The following is a 22,630-nucleotide window of genomic DNA, read 5'->3' on the forward strand; positions in this document are numbered from 1 at the left end:
TCCATGAATAGCAGTGTCCGCTGATTACCACTCTATAATAGTAGTAGTAGTAGTGGCACATGATGCAAGAAAGCAAGTGTAGGAGCTTATGCAGCATCAGCCAAAAAAAAATCACACCATTCCCTCCAAATACCTGTCCAGTTCCTCCTTAAATTTATTTAACCTATCAACTTCCACAACGACAGATGGAAGTTTGTTCCAGCAATTAACCACCCGCTGGCTAAAGGCAAATTTCCGCACATCTATTCTACATCTGTCCTTTCTTAATTTGAACTTATGTCCCCGTAGGTTCGTAATCTGAACATGTGGAAGGATCCCATCAGAATTCAGCGTGCTCAACCCATTCAAGGCCTTATAGACCTCAATCAGATCACCGCGCAGGTGCCTAGTCTCCAGCCACTGCAATTTGCAGAACTTAAGCCTCTCTTGGTAAGAGAATCCCTTCATTCCCCTCACCAATCGTGTTGCTCTTCTCTGTACACGCTCAAGCAAATCTACATCCTTCCTAAAATGAGGCCTCCAGACCTGTACACAGTACTCAAGGCGTGGCCTGACCATTGCCTTATACAGAGGGACAATCACCTCCTTTTCCCTGCTAGCAAAATTCCTATATATCATTGACAAAACCCCATGACCCGCCCTAGCAACCTGTCTGCACTGCTCAGAAAACTTCATATCTGACTGCACAATTACTCCCAGGTCTTTTTCATTTTCTACCACCTTAAGTGTAGTACCACACAGTTGGTACGTTTCTCTGGGGTTACTTCTACCCATATGCAGTACTTTGCATTTGTCAAGGTTGAATTTCAGTTGCCACTTCTTAGCCCATCTGCCCAAATTATCTAGATCCTGTTGCAGTAGCACACTGCCATTACTGTCATTAACAACCCTGCCAACCTTTGTGTCATCTGCAAACTTCGACATTAAGCCTGATATACCTTCATCAATATCATTGATAAATACACAAAACAACAGTGGACCCAACACCGAACCCTGTGGGACTCCACTAATAAAATTAGTCCACGAAGAGCAGCACCCATTGATTACCACCCTCTGTCTTCTCCCACTTAACCATCCTTTTATCCATTGTAGCAACTTACCCTTAATACCATTCTGCTCCAATTTGTACAGTAGTCTTCCATGTGCAACAGTGTCAAAAGCTTTCCTGAAATCCAAGTATATGATATCAAAATTATTTTTTGCATCCAGTTCCTTTGTGACCACATCATAATAACCAATCAAATTTGTCAGGCAAGACTTTCCCTTAACAAACCCATGCTGTGTCTGAATTATTGCTGCAGTCTTGTCTAGATGATCCTGCAATGCATCTTTAACCAGCGACTCCATTATTTTACCCGGAACAGAAGTTAAACTAACTGGTCTGTAATTACTCGTGTCACCCTTCGATCCACCTTTGTGAATTGGGGACACATTTGCACATCTCCAGTCCGTGGGAACCTCCCCTGAGTCCAAGGATGCTCTCATAATTATGGCTAAGGGTTTGCTTAGTTGCTTTGCCGCCTCCTTTAAAATAACTGGATAGATCCCATCCACCCCAGGTGCCTTTCTTATGTTTAACTTCAACAATTTCTCCTCCACTTTGCTCTCAGTTATTACAAAATCATTAAGCACACTGCTACAATTTGATAACCATCTTCCATTTTCAAACTGTAATAATTCCTCATGTGTGAATGTAGATGCAAAATACTCATTCAGTTTGTTTGCTATCTGAGCAGGATCATCAACAGTCGAACCATCGATGTCAAGTGGACCAATCATATTCATCCCCTTCCTTTTAGAGTTTATATAAGTAAAGAAATCCTTGCTGTTTTTCTTAGCATCTTTTGCCAAAGATTTCTCGTAATCTGCCTTCGCCTGCCGAACCTCCTTTGTAACCTGATTACAGACTAGCTTATATCTGCCACAGGCTTCTGCGTCACCTGATAATTTATATGCATCCCATGCATTTTTCTTCTCTGTCACGAGTCTCATTAGTTCATTTGATAACCATTTAGGCCTAAACCTTGAACGATATTTCTTAATCGGTATATAAAGTCTAGTAGCTTCCACGATTAATTCCTTGAATGCTTCCCACTTAGAATTTACTGTTTGTAACATCGTCAGTTGATCCCACTGTACAGAATTTAAAAACTGTCTGAGACTACTGTACTCCCCTTTACGGAAGCAAAAACCCTTTCCTTTACCCCTGACGGTAGTTACCTCTTTGAGTAAATCCCACTTCAGCACACTGTGATCACTGCCACCTAGTGGTTCCTTTATCTGCAAATTCTTAATACACGAATGATCACTGCTGATAACCAGATCAAGAGTGTTACTTTCTCTGGTTGCCTCTCGAACATGCTGCTGCAGAAAACAATCATCCAATAAATCCACAAAAGTCTGACTAGTGTGTGAGTGACCAATCCACAAGTTCCAGTCAATATCTGGGAAGTTAAAATCCCCCATTATAAGACATTCTGATTTACTGGCCCACTCTATTTCTCTGTACAATTGTTCATCGTACTCATTCAAGTCATTAGGCCTATAACACACTCCTATTCTTATTTTTCCTTTTGCAGTGCTTATTTCACACCAAACTGACTCAACAGAGCACTGTTCATCTATATTAACTGGGTGCACTTCCTTTGATTTTATGTTTTTCTTAATTAACAGCATAACACCCACTCCCTTTCTGTCCTGTCTCTATCTTTTCTGTACACATTGTACTCCCCAAATTCCAGTTCTGCATTCCATATATCTTTGTGACACCACGTCTCTGCTATCCCAACAATATCTGCCTTTGATGTCTTGACCAACACTTCAAATTCATCAAATTTATTTACTATACTTCTAGCATTGGTATACATGCAAGCATACATGCTCCTATGCCTATTCTGTGTTACCCTAACACATCCCATATACCCAACTATTCCATGATGACTGCCATCCGTCCCTGAAACCCCCAACACCCCTCGCTCCAGGTCGCTTCTTATTCTAATAGAAGTTGTGCAAGAATCACCTTCACCTCTTCCTGCGGTTACTGTTAAACTATTAGTCTTTGTATCCCCCCAAACTAGCAGTTTTCCGACCCACTGCCTCGATAGCATCAGCAAATATTCTTGCACCCTTTCTATTTAAGTGTATCCCATCCCTGTACAAGCAATCTCTCCTGTTAACAAGTACAGTCCAGGCTGAAAAAAATTCTACCCCTTGAGCCTTGCACAATCTTTCCAGGGCCGAATTGATCGACAAGGCTCTCATCATGTACTCCCTCCTATCGTGTCTGGTCAGAATTGCAGACACTTTCAAATTCAACCCTATTTCACGGCTTTTTTTCAACAGTGACCTGTATTTGTTGAGTAATTCCGCCGGTCTCCTACTCTTAATATCATTAGTGCCAACGTGTACAATTATATCACCTTTTGTGCCCTTGAAAGATGATATTCGCTCTACAACGTCAACAACCTTTGCCCCTGGCAGACATACCCTGGTCCTGTTCCACCTATCCTTTTTACAAAGGATGTTCCCCGTTCAACCATCAATCTCCCACTCAACCATCCCTTTATCCATAGCAGCAACTTGCCCTTAATGTCATACTGCTCCAGTTTGTTCAGTAGTCCTCCATGTGCAACAATATCAAAAGCTTTCCTGAAATCCAAGTATATGATATCAAAATTATTTTTTGCATCCAATTCCTTTGTGATCACATATTAATATCCATTCAAATTGGTCAGACAAGACTTCCCACCTAACAAATCATGCTGTGTCTGAATTATAACTGCAGTCCTGTCTAGATGACCCTGCAGTGCTTCGTTAATCAATCACTCCATTATTTTTCCTGGAACAGAAGTTAAACTAACAAGTCCGTTATTACTTGTGTCACCTTTCGATCCCCCTTTGTGAATTGGGGATATATTTGCACATGTAACCTTAAGCCTCTCTTGGTAAGAGAATCCCTTCATTCCCCTCACCAGTTGCTATCCTTGGGAACCTCAACTGACTCCAACTGTGCTCTCATAATTAGGGCTAATCTATTGATTACTTCCTTTGCTGCCTCCTTGAATATAACTGGATAGATCTCATCCAACCCTTATTATATTTAACTTCAACAATTTCTCCTCCACTTTGCTCTCAGTTATTACAAAATCATTTAACTCCCTGTTAGTGTTTGATAAGCTTCTGGCATCCACTTTCCTCAAGTGTGAATGTAGATACAAAATACTCATTCAGTTTGTCAGCTACTTGAGCAGAGTCATCAACAATCGAACCATTGATATCAAGTGGACCAATATGATTCATCTCCTTCCTTCTAGAGTTTACATAAGTAAAGATATATTTGCTGTTTTTCTTTGCATCCTTTTCTAAAGATTTCTTGTAATCTGTTGTTGCTATCCTTACCTCCTTTGTGACTTGATTACAGACTACCTTATATCTACCATAGGCATTTGTGTCTCCTGATAATTAGCATTAGCATTAGCATTAGTAGAGGCATTTGATGCAAGAAAGCAAGCTTATGCAGCATCAGCCAAAAAAAAAAAAAAAAAAAAACCCACTTCCACTTCACCCCTCTGTTCGTTCCAAATACCTGTCCAGCTGAGCCTTAAACTTATTTAGGCTATCAACCTCCACCACAAGGGATGGAAGTCTGTTACACCAACCAACCACCTGCTGGCTAAAGGCAAATTTCCTCACGTCTATCCTACATCTGTCTTTCCTCAATTTGAATTTATGCTCTCTCAGGTGATTTTTCTGAGCTAGAGGAAGAATCCCATCAGCATTGAGCATGCTTAAACCATTCAAGGCTTTATACACCTCTATCAGATCACCTCGCTGGTGCCTAGTCTCCAGACACTGTAATTTGCAAAACTTAAGCCTTTCTTCGTAAGAGCACCCCTTTGTTCCATTCACTAATCTTGTTGCCCTTCTCTGTACTCGTTTCAGCAGCTCTACATCCTTCTTGAAATGAGGCCTCCAGACCTGTATACAGTACTCTAGGTGTGGCCTGACCATTGCCTTATACAATGGAATAATCACCTCCTTATCCCTGCTGGAAAAATTCCTGTATATCATTGACAATACTCCATGAGCTACTCTTGCAGCCCGTCTGCACTGCTCAGAGAACTTCATATCTGCCTGCACAACCACCCCCAAGTCCCTTTCATTCTCTACCACTGTCAGTGTAGTACCACAGAGTTGATACGTTGCTCTGGGGTTGCTGTTTCCCATGTGTAGTACTTTACATTTGTCAATGTTAAACTTCATTTGCCACCTCTCAGCCCATCTGCTCAACCTTTCCAGATCCTGTTGCAGCAGCATAGTGTCAGTAGTGTCCTTGACAACCCTGCCTACCTTTGTATCGTCTGCAAACTTGGACATTAAGCTTGATATACCATCATCAATATCATTTATAAATACAGAAAACAATAATGGACCCAACACTGAGCCCTGAGGAACTCCACTAATAACATTAGTCCACGATGAGCAGTGTCCATTGATTACCACTCTCTGTCTTCTCCCCCTCAACCACCCCTTTATCCATAGCAGCAATTTGCCTCCAATGTCACACTGCTCCAATTTGTGTAGCAGTCTTCCATGTGCAACAGTATCAAAAGCCTTTCTAAGATCCAAGTATATAATATCAAAGTTATTCCCTGCATCCAGTTCTTTTGTGACTGCATCATAGTATCCAATCAAGTTGGTCAGGCAAGACTTCCCCTTAACAAAACCATGCTGTGTCTGAGCTATAACTGAAGTCTTGTCTAAATGATCCTGCAGTGCTTCTTTAACCAGTGCCTCCATTAATTTTCCTGGAACAGAAGTTAAGCTCACAGGTCTATAATTACTTGTGTCAGCCTTTGATCCTCCTTTGTGAATTGGGGTCACATTTGCACATTTCCAGTCTATGGGTACCTCCCCTGAGTCCAAGGAAGCTCTCATAATTATGGCTAAGGGTTTGCTTACTTCCTTTGCTGCCTCCTTTAATATAACTGGATAGATCCCATCCACCCCGGGTGCCTTTCTTGTGTTTATCTTCAACAGTTTCTCCTCCACTTTACTCATAGTTATTTCAAGATTCTGTAGCTTATTGCTACAGAATCTTGAAATAACTGGGAGTAAAGTTGAATACACCTCTGGCATTCCCCAGAGTTGAATACACCAGAGTTGAATACACCTCTGGCATTCCCCTTGCTGAATAACTCCTCATGTGTGAATGTCGATGCAAAATATTCATTTAGTTTGTTAGCTACCTGAGCAGGATCATTAACAGTTGACCCATCAATATCAAGTGGACCAATCTGATTCATCCCCTTCCTTCTAGAGTTTACATAAGTAAAGAACTCTTTGCTGTTTTTCTTTGCATCCCTTGCCAAGGATTTCTCGTAATCTGCCTTTGCCTGCCTAACCTCCTTTGTAACTTGGTTGCATATCAACTTGTATCTATCATAGGCTTCTGTGTCATGTGTTAATTTGTAAGTATCCCATGCATTTTTCTTCTCTGCCATATGCCTCATTAGTTCATCTGACATCCATTTTGGCCTAAACCTTGAACAATATTTCTTAGTTGGTATGTAAAGCCTAGTAGCTTCCAAGATAAGTATTTTGAATGCTTCCCATTTTGAATTTGCTGTTGGTAACATCATCAGTTGGTCCCACTGTATAGAAATTAAATACTGTCTCAGTCCATCGTAGTCGCCTTTATGGAAGCAATAACCCTTCCCTTTACCCCTAATGGTAGTTACCTCTTTGAGTAAATCCCACTTCAGCACACTGTGATCACTGCCACCTAGTGGTTCATTTATCTGCAGATTCTTAATGCATGAAGAATCACTGCTGATAATCAAATCAAGAGTATTACTCCCTCTAGTTGCCTCCCGAACATGCTGATGTAGAAAACAATCATCCAATAAATCCACAAAAGCCCTGCTAGTGTGTGAGTAACCAGCCCCCAAATTCCAGTCAATATCTGGGAAATTAAAATCTCCCATTATAAGACTCTCTGATTTACTGGCCCACTCTATTTCCCTGTACAGTTACTTATTATACTCATCAGAGTCATTAGGCCTATAGCACACTCCTACTCTCAATTTTGATCTCCCAATGCTTATGTCACACCAAACTGACTCAACACTGCACTGTCCGGCGATGTCGACTGGCTTCACTTCCTTGGTTTTTATGTGTTTCTTAACTAATAGCATAAACCCTCCCCCCTTCCTATCCTGTCTATCCTTTCTGTAGACATTGTACTCCCCAAATTGCAGTTCTGTATCCCTTATATCTGTGTGACACCACGTCTCTGATATCCCAACAATATCTGCCTTGGATGTTTTGAGCAATACCTCAAATTCATCAAATTTATTTACTAAACTCCTAGCATTGGTGTACACTCAAGTATACCTGCACCTGTTTCTATTCTTAGCTACCCTAACACAACCCATGTGTTTACTTGTACCGCAATGGCTCCCAGCAGTCTCTGAAACACCATGCATCTTGTTTTCCAGGCTTCTGCTCATTCTAATAGAAGCAGTGCAAGAATCTCTTTCCCCTCTGCCAGTGGCTACTGTCAATCTATTGGTCTTTGTCTCCCCCCAAGCTAGCAGTTTTCCGACCCACCTAACACTGCCTCGATAGCATCAGCAAATATTCTTGCACCCTTTCTATTTAAGTGTATCCCATCCCTGTAGAAGCAATCTCTCCTGTTAACAAGTACAGTCCAGACTGAAAAAAATTCTACCCCTTGAGCCTTGCACAATCTTTCCAGGGCCGAATTGATCGACAAGGCTCTCATCATATACTCCCTCCTATCGTGTCTGGGCAGAATTGCAGACACTTTCAAATTCAACCCTAATTCTCGGCTTTTGTTCAACAGTGACCTGTACTTGTTGAGTAATTCTGCCGGTCTCCTACTCTTAATATTATTAGTGCCAACGTGTACAACTATATCACCTTTTGTGCCCTTAAAAGATGATATTCGCTCTACAACGTCATCAACCTTTGCCCCTGGCAGACATACCCTGGTCCTGTTCCACTTATCTTTTTTACAAAGCATCTTCCCGGTTTCCCTGACAATAGAGTCACCAACAACTACTAGTTCCTTCGGGACCAGCGCATTCTGCCTTGGGGGTTGCCTCTGTGTCACGCTATGTCCAAGTGCAAGCTCTGGCGTTGATGTGGGCAGCTGAGAGCTTGATGGGCCCCTCAATTTAGTTTCTTCGAGGGCATCGACCCTGTCCTTCAAGCTCTCATATAGGCCCACAAAAACGCCGAGTTGTTGCTTGATATCGATACACTCCTTGCATCGCGCACACACAAAGACATCCCCCTTGGCAGTATCATGTCCCGTACCCGATTGCTCTGCAAACATCAAGCAAACAGTGCATTTTATAAGGCTGTGAGTCAGAGGACAACTGCCCCCCTCAGTTCTGCTCTGAGCCACAGCACTTCCATTAGCTTGAGCCTTTTGCTTTGCTGCTCTGGTCTGAGTCATGATTCTATTCATTAATTAATTAATTATAATTAATTATGTTAAATATAATTAATTATATTACGTTTGTAATTTAGGTCGTTATATGTATTTATTTAAATGTACAATTTAACTGCTAACGAAGTTCAACTAACGCTATCTAGTACGGTATATAACTATCGTATCACAATGGCGGGAAAATTATGAACGGTAGCAGAGTTGAAACACGTGGAAACCTTTACTGATACTTTTATGCAATTACAAGGCCGAGTAAAGAATAAATACACCAAATTAATCAGAATTTATATGCACATTCCATGCATTTTTTTTCTCTACCAGGAGTCTCATTACTTCATCTGACCTCCATTTAGGCCTAAACCTTGAACAGTATTTCTTATTTGGTATGAAAAGCTTTGTAGCTTCCAAGATTAATTCCTTGAATGCTTCCCATTTAGAATTTGCTGTTGGTACTATCATCAGTTGGTCCCACCATATAGAATTTAAATTCTGTCTCAGACCACCATAGTCACCTTTACGAAAGCAAAAACCCTTCCCTTTACTCCTGATGGTAGTTACCTCTTTGAGTAAGAGTATAGCGATGGTTTACTTATAAATAGCATAGAAGGCATGATTCAAATAGCAGAAGACTACTATAGAAAATTATACAAGGAGCGAGGGGATGATGTCAGCAGTGGGAAAGATGGGTTGCAAATTTGTCACATACGAATTTGCTCTTTTGGTTGATCACATACGATAAACTCGATATCCTTCCTGATGAGGTAGAATGTGCGTTGAAGAAAATGAAGAATCGGAAAGCCCCGGGGGAAGATGAAGTTACTGTAGAGTTGTTAAAATTGGGAGGAAGAGATCTGACACAGAAACTGGCAAGACTCTTCATAAAATGCATTAGAAAAGGCTTGACGCCTAAGGAGTGGAATAATGCAATCATAGTTTTTCTGTATATAGAAAGGAGATAAATCAGAAATTGGAAATTATAGACCAATTAGCTTGTTATCTCACATCTACAAGTTGTTCACAAGGGTCATCACTAAACAGATTAGATAGAATGCTTGATGAGAATCAACCAAAAGTGCAAGCTGGCTTTAGGACAGGATTCTCAACTATGGATCACTTTCATGTAATATCACATATAATGGAGACAGCAAATGAATATAAAACACCATTATGACTAGTATTTGTGGATTATGAAAAGGCATTTGACTCCATACAGCATAAGGCAATGTTTCAGGCACTGGAAAGACAAGGCATAGATACTCCATATATTAAGAGATTGAACAAAATGTATGAGGACGCTACCTCCTTTATTAGACTAGACAAAGACAGTAACAAATTTGAAATTGAGAAAGGAGTTCTTCGACAAGGAGACACAATATCTCCGAAGTTGTTTACTGCTTCCCTTGAGGAAGCTTTCAGAAGATTAGACTGGTCGCAGAAAGGAGTCAATGTGAATGGAGAGTATCTTTGCCATTTACAGATGACATTGTGGTCATAAGCCACGATGCCAAAGAATTAGAGGAAAATCTTAATCAGTTATGCAGAGTTAGTAAGGATTTTGGACTAAAGATGAATATGGCTAAAATAAAAGTAATGATGAACAAGTATGCCACAGAAAGGGATATAATGATTGAAGGAGCAGTAATTGAAAAGGTAGAGCCATATAGTTATCTGGGACAAGTAATAATAATAATGATAAATGGCTGGAAGTCAAGAGAAGAATAAATTTTGGATGGATAACATTCAGGAAATATAGTCACATACTGAGGAGCAATATCTCAATTTGTCTGAAATGTAAAATAATGAACCAATGTATACTCCCCAGCATGACTTATGGAAATGAAACTTGGGCACTCACCAAAAGAATGGAAGAGAAGCTGAGAACTACACAGCGAAGAATGGAAAGAATTATATTGGGAATCAGACTGTTAGATAAGAATAGAAACACATGGATGTAAGTAAATACAGTTATCACATTTTATTATTTTATGGTAGATCATATCAGTTTTATTTATTTTATTGTAAATATAATTTTCACATTTTATTATATTTTTGTATCAACATTTTGTTTACAGTAATAATTGAATTTAATGGTTGGTGTATGAGTTTCTTATTTCGTTGACACATGGATTATGCAGTAAACTGAAGTAAAGGACATTCTTATCAAAACTAAAGAACTAAAATGGTTTTGGGCAGGACACATAGCTTGAAGACAAGATGACAGATGTACTAAGAAAATAACAGAATGGTACTCAAGAGGAGCTAGAAGAAAACCTGGAAGACAACAATGGAGATGGATAGATGAAATTCATGAGTTTATGGGTAGCAAATGGATGGCCATTGCATAAAACCGAAGGAACTGGAAAGTTGCTGGAGAGGCCTTCATCCTGCAGTGGATTGAAAATGGCTGATGATGATTACGCAAAATACAAACAAGTTCTCATTGAACAATAGTGAATATAATGAAGTGGAGACAGGATATGAACAGTCTGCTAAATCAGAACTAACAGACTCTGAATCTATAGAATCAGATTCATTGAATCAGGGTCATATGACTCGGTTTTACGTGAAGCGGAGCACAGTCTGTGAAATCAGAACTAACAGAATTTGAACCGACTGCATCGATATCGTTACGTTGGAATTAGAGTTGCATGACTTGGTTTTATAGAGCGTTGTGACAGGATATAATGGACTGAAGTCTATTATGGATTTACCCAAGCATATTGATGTATTTCCTGAGGAGCACCTCTTCCTGATGACAAAAAAAAAAAATTAAATAAATAAAAATCAATCAATCTTCGTACAGAGGAGTTTTTCTAACTGAGCCTTCTCCTCACAGTGGTCTGGTGATTCTTGATAGAGGAAGAATTAAGGTTGAAGGAAATGGACAATAGGATTAAGATGGAACACCTTAGAACTAATATTAGTATGCTTTATCATGTTACAGTTTTATGTTCAATGCATTCTGTGTATATTGACTATGGATGTATTTTAGAGGAGAAAAATAAGATGTGACACAATGCTCTATGGAATGATAATGCACTCGACTCTTAAGGATTTAGATGATCTTCTGCTGAATAGGGTATTGAGTACATTGCATGATAATATGATGGTTTTCTTGAATAGTGCAGAATTGGAGCTCAGCAGTTACACTTATAATAGTTTGTTGAGCAGACGTAACTTATTGATGCGTTTTGCCTCTCGGTTGTTCCAATTTGAGATGAATTGAGAGGAGATTCTGTATGTAAACTGGACAGTAAAAACTTTGAGAGCTTAGAGCTGGTGCAAGCAGGTGTGAAATGTAATCCGACTATTCAAAGTGGGCTTGCAGCTCAAGATGGATAACAATCCTTGGTTAAAACGACTTCCTCAACCATGGTGGTTTCTTTTTCATCCTTTCAACGGCTGCTGGGCAGGTTTCTGCAACAGTTGAGTTTCAAGATTCTATTAAATAATGTTTAGAGCATTTGGAACATTCTAATGAGGTTCTTGCTACTCTATGAAGAGAATAGTGAATCTATTGAAGGAGTGCAGTGACAATTGTAGAATCAGTTGATTCTACAATTGTTGAGTACACAGATCAGTTGAGTACACCATTAAAAAAAGTAAGCTTAGTAAACCAAGAATAGTGTTCGTGAAGCTTTATGTAGTAGTCACAATAATGATTTTTCAGAATGCAGTTACTTCTGATACTGTGAAACCTATCTGTAGTGCTGATATTAAGTATGTTCTGTTGGAGAAATATGGCTCATTACTGCATATGGTTGAAAGTCAGGAGGATTAAGGAGTGTAGGGGTAATCAGGTGGATGGTACATGAAAGAATGTTCAGTTGCTTGAATCCAATGTACAATGTACTTTTAAAAAATTTAGATCTCTCTCTCTCTCTCTCTGTGATTAAGCCCTTTAAAGTCACCACCTTATATTATTATTTTTGATGCAAATCGATATATTGAAGAGCATGACTTAATGAAGGAGTTACACTAGCAGAATTTACTTGTGTTAGGGCCTTGAAGAGGAGGAGTTTACTAAAGAATGTGGAGTTTTTTTTATCAAGAGTTCAGTAGACATGATAATAACAGAAATTGTATATTGACCATCAGTTTTAGAGTTAGAGATTTTCTACAGCATTCTCAGCATATTTATTTGGGTTATAAAAGTCAGTTCAAGAGGTATTATTTAATTGCAATGTGCTACAGATGTCTTCACTATGGACATACAGCAGGCTGTTATTATTTAAAGGAAATAGTTTGTTCTCATTGTGCACACACTTTTCAGGAGTGTTCATTTAAGAACATGAAACCTACTTGTGTGAATTGCTCGGCTATCATTCATTCTAGCTGGGATAAGGAGGTGATTATCCCCTTGTATAAGGCAATGGTCAGGCCACACCTTGAGTACTGTATACAGGTCTGGAGGCCTCATTTTAGGAAGGATGTAGAGCTGCTGGAGCGAGTGCAGAGAAGGGCAACAAGATTAGCAAATGGAAGAAAGGGTTGCTCTTACAAAGAAAGGCTTAAGTTTTGCAAATTACAGTGTCTGGAGACTAGGCACCTGTGAGGTGATCTGATTAAGATGTATAAAGCCTTGAACTGTTTGAGCATGCTCAATGCTGATGGGATTCTTCCTTTGCTCAGAATAATCGCCTGAAAGGGCTTAAATTCAAATTGAGGAAAGACATTTGTAGGATAGATGTGCAGAAGTTTGCCTTTAGCCAGTTGTGTGTGGTTGATTGCTGGAACAAACTTCCATCCGTCGTTGTAGAAGTTGAGAGCTTGAACAGATTCAAGGCAGAACTAGACAAACATTTGGAGTGAGCAGATGGGTGAAATGAAAAAGGGTTTTTTTTTTTTTTTTTTGGCTGATGCTATATAAGTTTGCTTTCTTGCATCATGTGCTTTTACTAATGCTAATCCCTCATCACATTGTGTTCGAAGCACTTTGTATCCATCTAGAACGCGCCACAGTTGGTCAGAGCAGGACAGAGACTTTTTAGTATTTGCTTTAGGATGCATGGACTTGCTGATTGCTGTTGCTTCAAGCTCTGACTGATTTTGTTTTCTTCTCTTACTCCTTTCTTCTTCTTCTACTAAATTCACTTCTCTTTTCACTTTCCTGTTCTTGCTATTCTTTTCTATTTCTTTATTAGGTTTATCAGTAAGCAGATAGTGGAGTGCCTCCATGTGCCAGAGTTGGTAATTCTAGTTTAATAAATAAATAAAAAAGGAAGCCTATAATGTTTAATCACTCATCAAGATTACAGTTTTCCTTCATTTTAAAATTTTGTGTAGTGTGTCCCATATTTGAATATGTTAAAATTAATGCCAAAAATTAAAATTAATAATGTTTTAACAAGTATGATATATCCCATAATGGAGTACACTGAGCTTCCAAATGATTTATTTACTGTTTATTTCCTTTCTTTTCTTCATTTCACCTTTTCTTCACTTTTCTATCCACAGGTTGAAAGATGAAGCTTACGATTAGAAACTATATTCGTGAGGTATTATCCTTTCTATTCTTTTTAGTATGAAATACCAAGAAAAAATAAAAAAGCTACTTATTTCACACTATACACTGTATTGCCAAAAGTATCCAGACACATCTGGGATTTGAGAAGGATGAACTGTATTTACCTTCTATATGTTAGCATTAGCATTAGTAGAGGCATATGATTCAAGAAAGCAAGCTTATACAGCATCAGTGAAAAAAAAAAAAAAAAAAAAAAAAATTGCATTTCACACATTCATTTGCTCTAATAATTTGTCCAGTTCTTTCTTGAATTTAATTAAGTTATCAACTTCCACAATGACAGATGGAAGTTTGTTGAGGAAAGAGTTGTTTCTACAATTGTCTTTTCTCAATTTGAATTTACGGCCCTCCAGGTTTGTAATCTGAGCAAGAGGAAGAATCCCATCAGCATTGAGCCTGCTCAACCCATTCAAGGCCTTATACAGCTCAATCAGATCACCTCGCAGGTGCTTAGCCTCCAAATGCCGCAATTTGCAGGACTTTAGCCTTTCTTGATAAGAGACCCCTTCGTTTTCCCTCAACAATCTTGTTGCCCTTCTCTTTATTCTGTACTCTTCTCTTCTTGTTACTTGTTCTAACATAAAATGAGGTCTCCAGCCTGTACACAGTACTCAAGGCATGGGCTGACCATTGCCTTATACAAAGGGATAATCACCTCCTTTTCCCTACTAGCAAAATTCGTGTATATCATTAACAAGACCCCCATGACCTGCTCTGGCAGCCTGCCTGCACTGCTCAAAAAAAGTTCAGATCTGACTGCACAATTACTCCCAGGTCTTTTTCATTCTCTACCAACCTGAGTGTAGTACCACACAGTTGATACGTTTCTCTGGGGTACTTCAATACATATGCAGTACTTTGCATTTGTTAGAGTTAAACTTCAGTTGCCACTACTCAGCCCATCTGCCCAACTTTTCTAGATCCTGTTGCAGTAGCATACTGTTATTAACAACTCTGCAACCTTTGTATAAACTGCAAACTTCTATATTAAGCCTGATATATCTTCATTAATATTAAAGGAGGCAGCAGAGGAAGTAAGCAAACCCTTAGCCATAATTATGAGAGCTTCCTTGGACTCAGGGGAGGTACCCACAGACTGGAGATGTACAAATGTGACCCCAATTCACAAAGGAGGATCAAAGGCTGACACAAGTAATTATAGACCTGTGAGTTTGTTCTAGGAAAATTAATGGAGGCACTAGTTAAAGAAGCACTGCAGGATCATTTAGACAAGACTTCAATTATAGCTCGGACACAGCATGGTTTTGTTAAGGGGAAGTCTTGCCTGACCAATTTGATTGGATACTATGATGCAGTCACAAAGGAACTGGATGCAGGGAATTAGCATTAGCATTAGTAGAGGCATACGATGCAAGAAAGCAAGCTTATTCAGCATCAGCCAAAAAAAAAAAAAAAAAAAAAAAACCCACTCCCATTTCACCCCTCCGTTCGTTCGAAATACCTGTCCAGTTGAGCTTTAAATTTGTTTAGGCTATCAACTTCAACAACAAGTGATGGAAGTCGGTTCCACCAACCAACCACCCGCTGGCCAAAGGCAAATTTCCGCACATCTATCCGACATCCGTCCTTCCTCAATTTGAATTTATGCCCTCTGAGGTGATTATTCTGAGAAAGATGAAGAATCCCATTGGCATTGAGCATGCTCAAACCATTCAAGGCCTTATACACCTCTATCAGATCACCTCGCCGGTGCCTAGTCTCCAGACTCTGTAATTTGCAAAACTTAAGCCTTTCTTCGTAAGAGCAACCCTTTGTTCCATTTACTAATCTTGTTGCCCTTCTCTGTACCCGTTCCAGCAGCTCTACATCCTTCTTGAAATGAGGCCTCCAGACCTGTATACAGTACTCAAGATGTGGCCTAACCATTGCCTTATACAAGGGAATAATCACCTCCTTATCCCTGCTAGAAAAATTCCTGTATATCATTGACAAGACACCATGAGCTACTCTTGCAGCTCGTCTGCACTGCTCAGAGAACTTCATATCTCCCTGCACAATTACCCCCAGGTCCTTTTCATTCTCCACCACTGTCAGTGCAGTACCGCAGAGTTGATACGTTGCTCTGGGGTTACTGTTTCCCATATGTAGTACTTTACATTTGTCAATGTTAAACTTCATTTGCCACCTCTCAGCCCATCTGTTCAACCTTTCCAGATCCTGTTGCAGCAGCATAGCGTCAGTAGTGTCCTTAACGACCCTGCCAACCTTTGTATCATCTGCAAACTTGGACATTAAGCTTGATATCCCATCATCAATATCATTCATAAACACCGAAAACAACAACGGACCCAACACTGAACCTTGAGGAACTCCACTAATAACATTAGTCCACGTTGAGCAGTGTCCATTGATTACCACTCTCTGTCTTCTGCCACTCAACCATCCCCTTATCCATAGTAGCAATTTGCCTCCAATGCCACACTGCTCCAATTTGTGCAGCAGTCTTCCATGTGCAACAGTATCAAAAGCCTTTCTAAGATCCAAATATATAATATCAAAGTTATTCCCTGCATCCAGTTCTTTTGTGACTACATCATAGTATCCAATCAAATTGGTCAGGCAAGACCTGCCCTTAACAAAACCATGCTGCGTCTGAGCTATAACTGAATTCTTGTCTAGATGATCCTGCAGTGCTTCTTTAACCAGTGCCTCCATTAATTTACCTGGAACAGAAGTTAAACTAACAGGTCTATAATTACTTGTGTCAGCCTTTGATCCTCCTTTGTGAATTGGGGTTACATTTGCACATCTCCAGTCTATGGGTACCTCCCCTGAGTCCAAAGAAGCTCTCATAATTATGGCTAGGGGTTTGCATACTTCCTTTGCTGCCTCCTTTAATATAACTGGATAGATCCCATCCACCCCAGGTGCCTTTTTTATGTTTATCCTCAACAATCTCTCCTCCACTTTCCTCTCAGTTATTACAAAATCATCCAGCTCACTGCCAATGTTTACTTTACCTACATCATTCTCCTTCCTGAATAACTCCTCATGCGTGAATGTAGATGCAAAATACTCGTTTAGATTGTTAGCCACCTGAGCAGGATCCTCAACTGTTGAACCATCAATATCCAGTGGACCAATCTGATTCATCCCTTTCCTTCTCGAGTTCAAGTATGTAAAGAACTCTTTTCTGTTTTTCTTTGCATCCTTTGCCAAGGATTTTTCGTAGTCTGCCTTTGCCTGCCTAATCTCCTTTGTGACTTGGTTACAGACCAACTTATATCTATCATAGGCTTCCATGTCACCCATTAATTTATATGTATCCCATGCATTTTTCTTCTCTGCCACATGTCTCATTAGTTCATCTGACAACCATTTAGGCCTAAACCTTGAACAATATTTCTTAGTTGGTATGTAAAGCCTGGTAGCCTCCAAGATTAGTTCCTTGAATGCTTCCCATTTAGAGTTTGCTGTTGGTAACATCATCAGTTGGTCCCACTGTACAGAATTTAAATACTGTCTCAGACCATCATAGTCGCCTTTACGAAAACAAAAACCCTTCCCTTTACCTCTGATGGTAGTTACCTCCTTGAGTAAATCCCACTTCAACACACTGTGATCACTGCCACCTAGTGGTTCATTTATCTGCAGGTTCTTAATGCACGAAGAGTCACTACTGATAATCAGATCAAGAGTATTGCTCCCTCTTGTTGCCTCACGAACATGCTGATGTAGAAAACAATCATCCAATAAATCCACAAAAGCCTTGCTAGTGTGCGAGTGACCAACCCACAAATTCCAGTCAATATCTGGGAAATTAAAATCCCCCATTATAAGACTCTCTGATTTACTGGCCCACTCTATTTCCCTGTACAATATCTTATTATACTCATCAGAGTCATTAGGCCTATAGCACACTCCTACTCTCAATTTTGATTTCCCTATGCTTATGTCACACCAAACTGATTCGGCACTGCCCTGTCCATCGATGTCAACTGGCTTCACTTCCTTGGACTTTATGTGTTTCTTAATTAATAGCATAACCCCTCCTCCCCTCCTGTCCTGTCTATCCTTTCTATACACATTGTATTCCCCAAATTCCAGTTCCGCATTACTTATATCTGTGTGACACCACGTCTCTGATATCCCAACAATATCTGCCTTTGATGTTTTGAGCAATACCTCAAATTCATCAAATTTATTTACCAAACTCCTAGCATTGGTGTACACGCAGGTATACATGCACCTGTTTCTATTCTTTGCTACCCTAACGCAACCCATGTGTTTACTTGTACCGCAATGACTACCAGCAGTCTCTGAAATATCCTGCATCTTGTTTTTCAGACTTCTGCTCATATCAATAGAAGCAGTGCAAGAATCACTTCCACCTCTGCCAGTGGCTACTGTTAATCTATTAGTCCTTGTATCCCCCCCAACTAGCAGTTTTCCGACCCACCTAACACTGCCTCGACAGCATCAGCATAAGAATAACTTTGATATTATATACTTGGATCTTAGAAAGGCTTTTGATACTGTTGCACATGGAAGACTGCTGCACAAATTGGAGCAGTGTGGCATTGGAGGCAAATTGCTGCTGTGGATAAAGGGGTGGCTGAGGGTTGGAGTAGACAGAGAGTGGTAATCAATGGACACTGCTCATCTTGGACTAATGTTATTAGTGAAGTCCCTCAGGGCTCAGTGTTGGGTCCATTATTGTTTTCTGTATTTATAAATGATATTGATGATGGTATATCAAGCTTAATGTCGAAGTTTGCAGACGATACAAAGGTAGGCAGGGTTGTCAAGGACACTACTGACACCTATGCTGCTGCAACAGGATCTGGAAAGGTTGAGTAGATGGGCTGAGAGGTGGCAAATGAAGTTTAACATTGACAAATGTAAAGTACTACACATGGGAAACAGCAACCCCAGAGCAATTATCAACTCAGTGGTACTACACTGACAGTGGTAGAGAATGAAAGGGACCTGGGGGTGGTTGTGCAGGCAGATATGAAGTTCTCTGAGCAGTGCAGAACGGGTGCAAGAGTAGCTCATGGTGTATTGTCAATGATATATAGGAATTTTTCTAGCAGGGTTTAAGGAGGTGATTATTCCCTTGTATAAGGCAATGGTCAGGCCACACCTAGAGTACTGTATACAGGTCTGGAGGCCTCATTTCAAGAAGGATGTAGAGCTGCTGGAACGAGTACAGAGAAGGGCAACAAGATTAGTGAATGGAACAAAGAGGTGCTCTTACGAAGAAAGGCTTGTTAAGTTTTGCAAATTACAGTGTCTGGAGTAGGCACCAGCGAGGTGATCTGATAGAGGTGTATAAAGCCTTGAATGGTTTGAGCATGCTCAATGCTGATGGGATTCTTCCTCTCGCTCAGAATAATCACCTGAGAGGGCATAAATTAAAATTGAGAAAAGACAGATGTAGGATAGACCTGCGGAAATTTGCCTTTAGCCAGCAGGTGGTTGGTTGGTGGAACAGACTTCCATCCCTTGTCGTGGAAGTTGATAGCCTAAATAAGTTTAAGGCTCAGCTGGACAGGTATTTTGAATGAAGAGAGGGGTGAAGTGGAAGTGGTTTTTTTTTTTTTTTTTGGCTGATGCTGCATAAGCTTGCTTTCTTGCATCAAATGCCTCTACTAATACTAATGCTAATGCTAATTGATAAATATACTAAACAACAATGGGCCCAGCACCAAACTCTGGGGGACTCCACTAATAACATTAGTCCACGAAGAGCAGTGTTCCTTGATTACCACTGTCTGTCTTCTCTCACTCAACCACCCTTTTATCCATTGTAGAAACTTGCCCTTAATGCCATACTCCTACAATTTGTACAGTAGTCTTCCATGCGCAACAGTATCGAAAGTTTTCTTGCAAAGGGAAGTCATCATTGGATGCCATAGTATTGGATGTGCAACAGTATCAAAAGCTTATTCAGTTGCAAAGGGAAGTCATCATTGGATGCCATGTTAACAATAAATCTGTGTGTGTGTGTCATTGCAGCAAAATTGCAACACCCTAGATTAAGAGTAGTTGAAGTAATCACCACATGGAAACAACATGGTGCTCTTAATGGCAGAAAACATTCAGGGAGACTGGAAAATTTGAAGGAAAGAGGCTGAAAGTTTCAGAGGTGATCATTCCATTGTATTATAAGCCAATAGTTAGGCAAAATTTAGAAACCTCATTTTAGGAAGGACATGGATCTGATGAAAAGGGTAGACAAGAGTAACAGAGAAGTTGTAAACACAAAAGGATATTCTTTCCAGAATGACTGGGATTCTGTAAATTGCAGTCCTCTGGAAAATAGGCAACTGATGATTTAATTGAAATGTATATTGGATTTAAAAGGGTTAAGTAAATAAAATTCTGATGGCATTTTTACTCCTTCTTGGATGAAACACACAAGGTGACATAAATTTAAATTAGACATTAGTGTTGCAGATGTGGGTAGTTTGGATTAATTTGAGAAAGTGTGGACAAGTTATTGGAATAAATGGGGAAATTAATGTTTTTTTTTTTTTTTACAGGTGTTGTGTAAGTGTTACTTCCTTGCATCATGTTACCAATACTAATGTCATACTATACAACCTGTAGTGTTGTATAGTATGACAAAAGTTTAATTGACCTGCTTGGAGCCCAGACCTTAACCCCCTTTGGGATGAAATGAAATGAAATTCTAATTTTTGGTCAGGTGAACATGGCTGTAATTAGTATCTAAATTAACTGCTGTGTTGAAAGAAAAATGAACCAAAATACTGCCTTCCTGTTATCAGAAATTGTTTTGGATCTATCGAAAAGAATACAGTTTGCAAGGTCAGAGGTGGGAAACTATGTTATTAAATAATTTATCAATAAAAGGTTCTTCGAAATATGAAAGTGTCCAATACTTTGGCGTTTAATGTACCTGAGTATAGCATGGATTCAAAATTGCTTTACATATAACTTATAAAATTTTAAATCCTAAATTTTTGGACATTTGTTAGTAATTAATGGCTTTAATCATTCATTTTAATAAAATTTTGCAAAACTGAAGTATTTTTGTGATATATATATATATATATTTTGTTATTTTTGTTTTTCTGTAGTGGATCAACTTATTCATTATGGCCAGTTGGACTTCTTGGTATTTGATTATTTGTCTGAGATAACTATGTCCCTTCTTGTTGCAGCCATGCAGAAATCACCTGTAAGAAGCCAAGATAATTTTTTTCTTATTTTTGATAATAAAATAAGTAAAAATATGTGCAACTAAGATCAGTTACTCTACTTTTAAGTAGCAAGATAATACAAAGTAATTCAATATTAGAGGCCAGTATTTAATTAGTATGTTCCCTACAAAAATATAAACAATATATAAGGGGGGTGATCATTTAATTTGCAGAGTGGTGCAAGATCTTACCTAAATTGTCATCAGCCGAATCTTCTGTGAATTTTTCCTTCTCGAAATACTCTCCCTTGAACTTTACACACTTTCACCACCGCTGTACCCACACATTAAATGCTTCTTGCAAGCCATTTTTCGAAAGGCTGTGAAGTGCTCCTGTTGTGGCTCTGTGAACATTATTGTCAGACATGAAACACTTGCCTTTCAGAGCTTTCTTCAGACATGGAAACAGGAAGAAATCACACGGGGGTAAGTGTAGCGAGTAAGAGAGATGTGGCAGAACCTCGACACCTATGGCAGTGATTACTGGCTGCATAATATTAACTGTATGGGGCCTGGCATTGTCTTGATGGAGAAACCACTTCATGCCAGAAAGTTCTTGATGCATCTCATGAATGGCGCAGTTAAATTTGACTCTGAGGACCTCAGAGTGTGCTTCCTTATTTTTAGTTGTTCCACATGGCAAAATGTGTAACAAGAATACCTTTTATGTCAAAAAAAAAACAAGAACTATTTGTTTGTCAGCCGAATGAGAAGCTTGAAATTTCTTAGGTCTTGGTGAATCAGAATGCCTCCACTCACTTGACTGTTATTTTTCTCTGGATCATAGTGAAAAATCCAAGTTTCATCACAAGTAACTATTCGATTTTAGAAGTTTTGACCCTGTGTTTCAAAATGATCAATCATTTCTTTGCACAAGTCTACTCTTTGCTGTTTTTGTTCTGGAGTTCAAATTGTCTGGAATCCACCAAGCAACATTTTCAGGTGATCTTATTGTGAGCACTACCATATGAAATGGACCTTCTAACAGCTAATTTACAAAGTGTAATTTGCCTGTCTTCATCCAAGACTTCCTGGGCTTTTGTGATTTGCTCAGGAGTTGTTGAGGAGGAAGGCTGACCAGGTCTTGGGTCATCTGCAACAGACTCACGGCCTTCACTGAATCACTTGTTCCATTTAAATATGATCTTCCTACCAGACATTCATTACCGTGTGCTTCATTCATCTCTTTAACTGTTTCTGATGCATTTAGGCACTGTCTGACACAATAACAAATCACATATTGCTATTCAATCTGTATGTCCGACATGATACTTGTTTCAAAACGACCGCCAGTGACACGTGGCTAGCTAAAAAAACTCTCTTAATGCACACACAGAGTCTACTCACTAGCGATCAGGGAGACCGCCACTAGCGGAAGATATGGAAAATTTGTGCTGTAAATATGATATCTTGTAGCAGTCCATGAATTGAATGA

General features: G+C 39.5%; 1 protein-coding gene across 3 annotated transcripts in view; it reads left to right on the forward strand.

Annotated features, from left to right (window-relative positions):
- The window catches only part of LOC150078025 (uncharacterized), a 442,574-nt gene that overhangs the window by 14,062 nt on the left and 405,882 nt on the right, over positions 1-22,630 (forward strand). For all 3 annotated transcript variants that reach the window (XM_090384338.1, XM_090384339.1, XM_090384340.1), the window contains exon 2: positions 21,074-21,174. In XM_090384338.1, coding sequence (XP_090240464.1) covers positions 21,074-21,174 — 101 coding nt within the window. The remainder of the gene's footprint in view (positions 1-21,073; positions 21,175-22,630) is intronic.

The sequence above is a fragment of the Mastigoproctus giganteus genome, chromosome 11 (genome assembly GCF_048544385.1).
Source record: "Mastigoproctus giganteus isolate SK-2022 chromosome 11, ASM4854438v1, whole genome shotgun sequence".
Classification (NCBI taxonomy): domain Eukaryota; kingdom Metazoa; phylum Arthropoda; class Arachnida; order Uropygi; family Thelyphonidae; genus Mastigoproctus; species Mastigoproctus giganteus.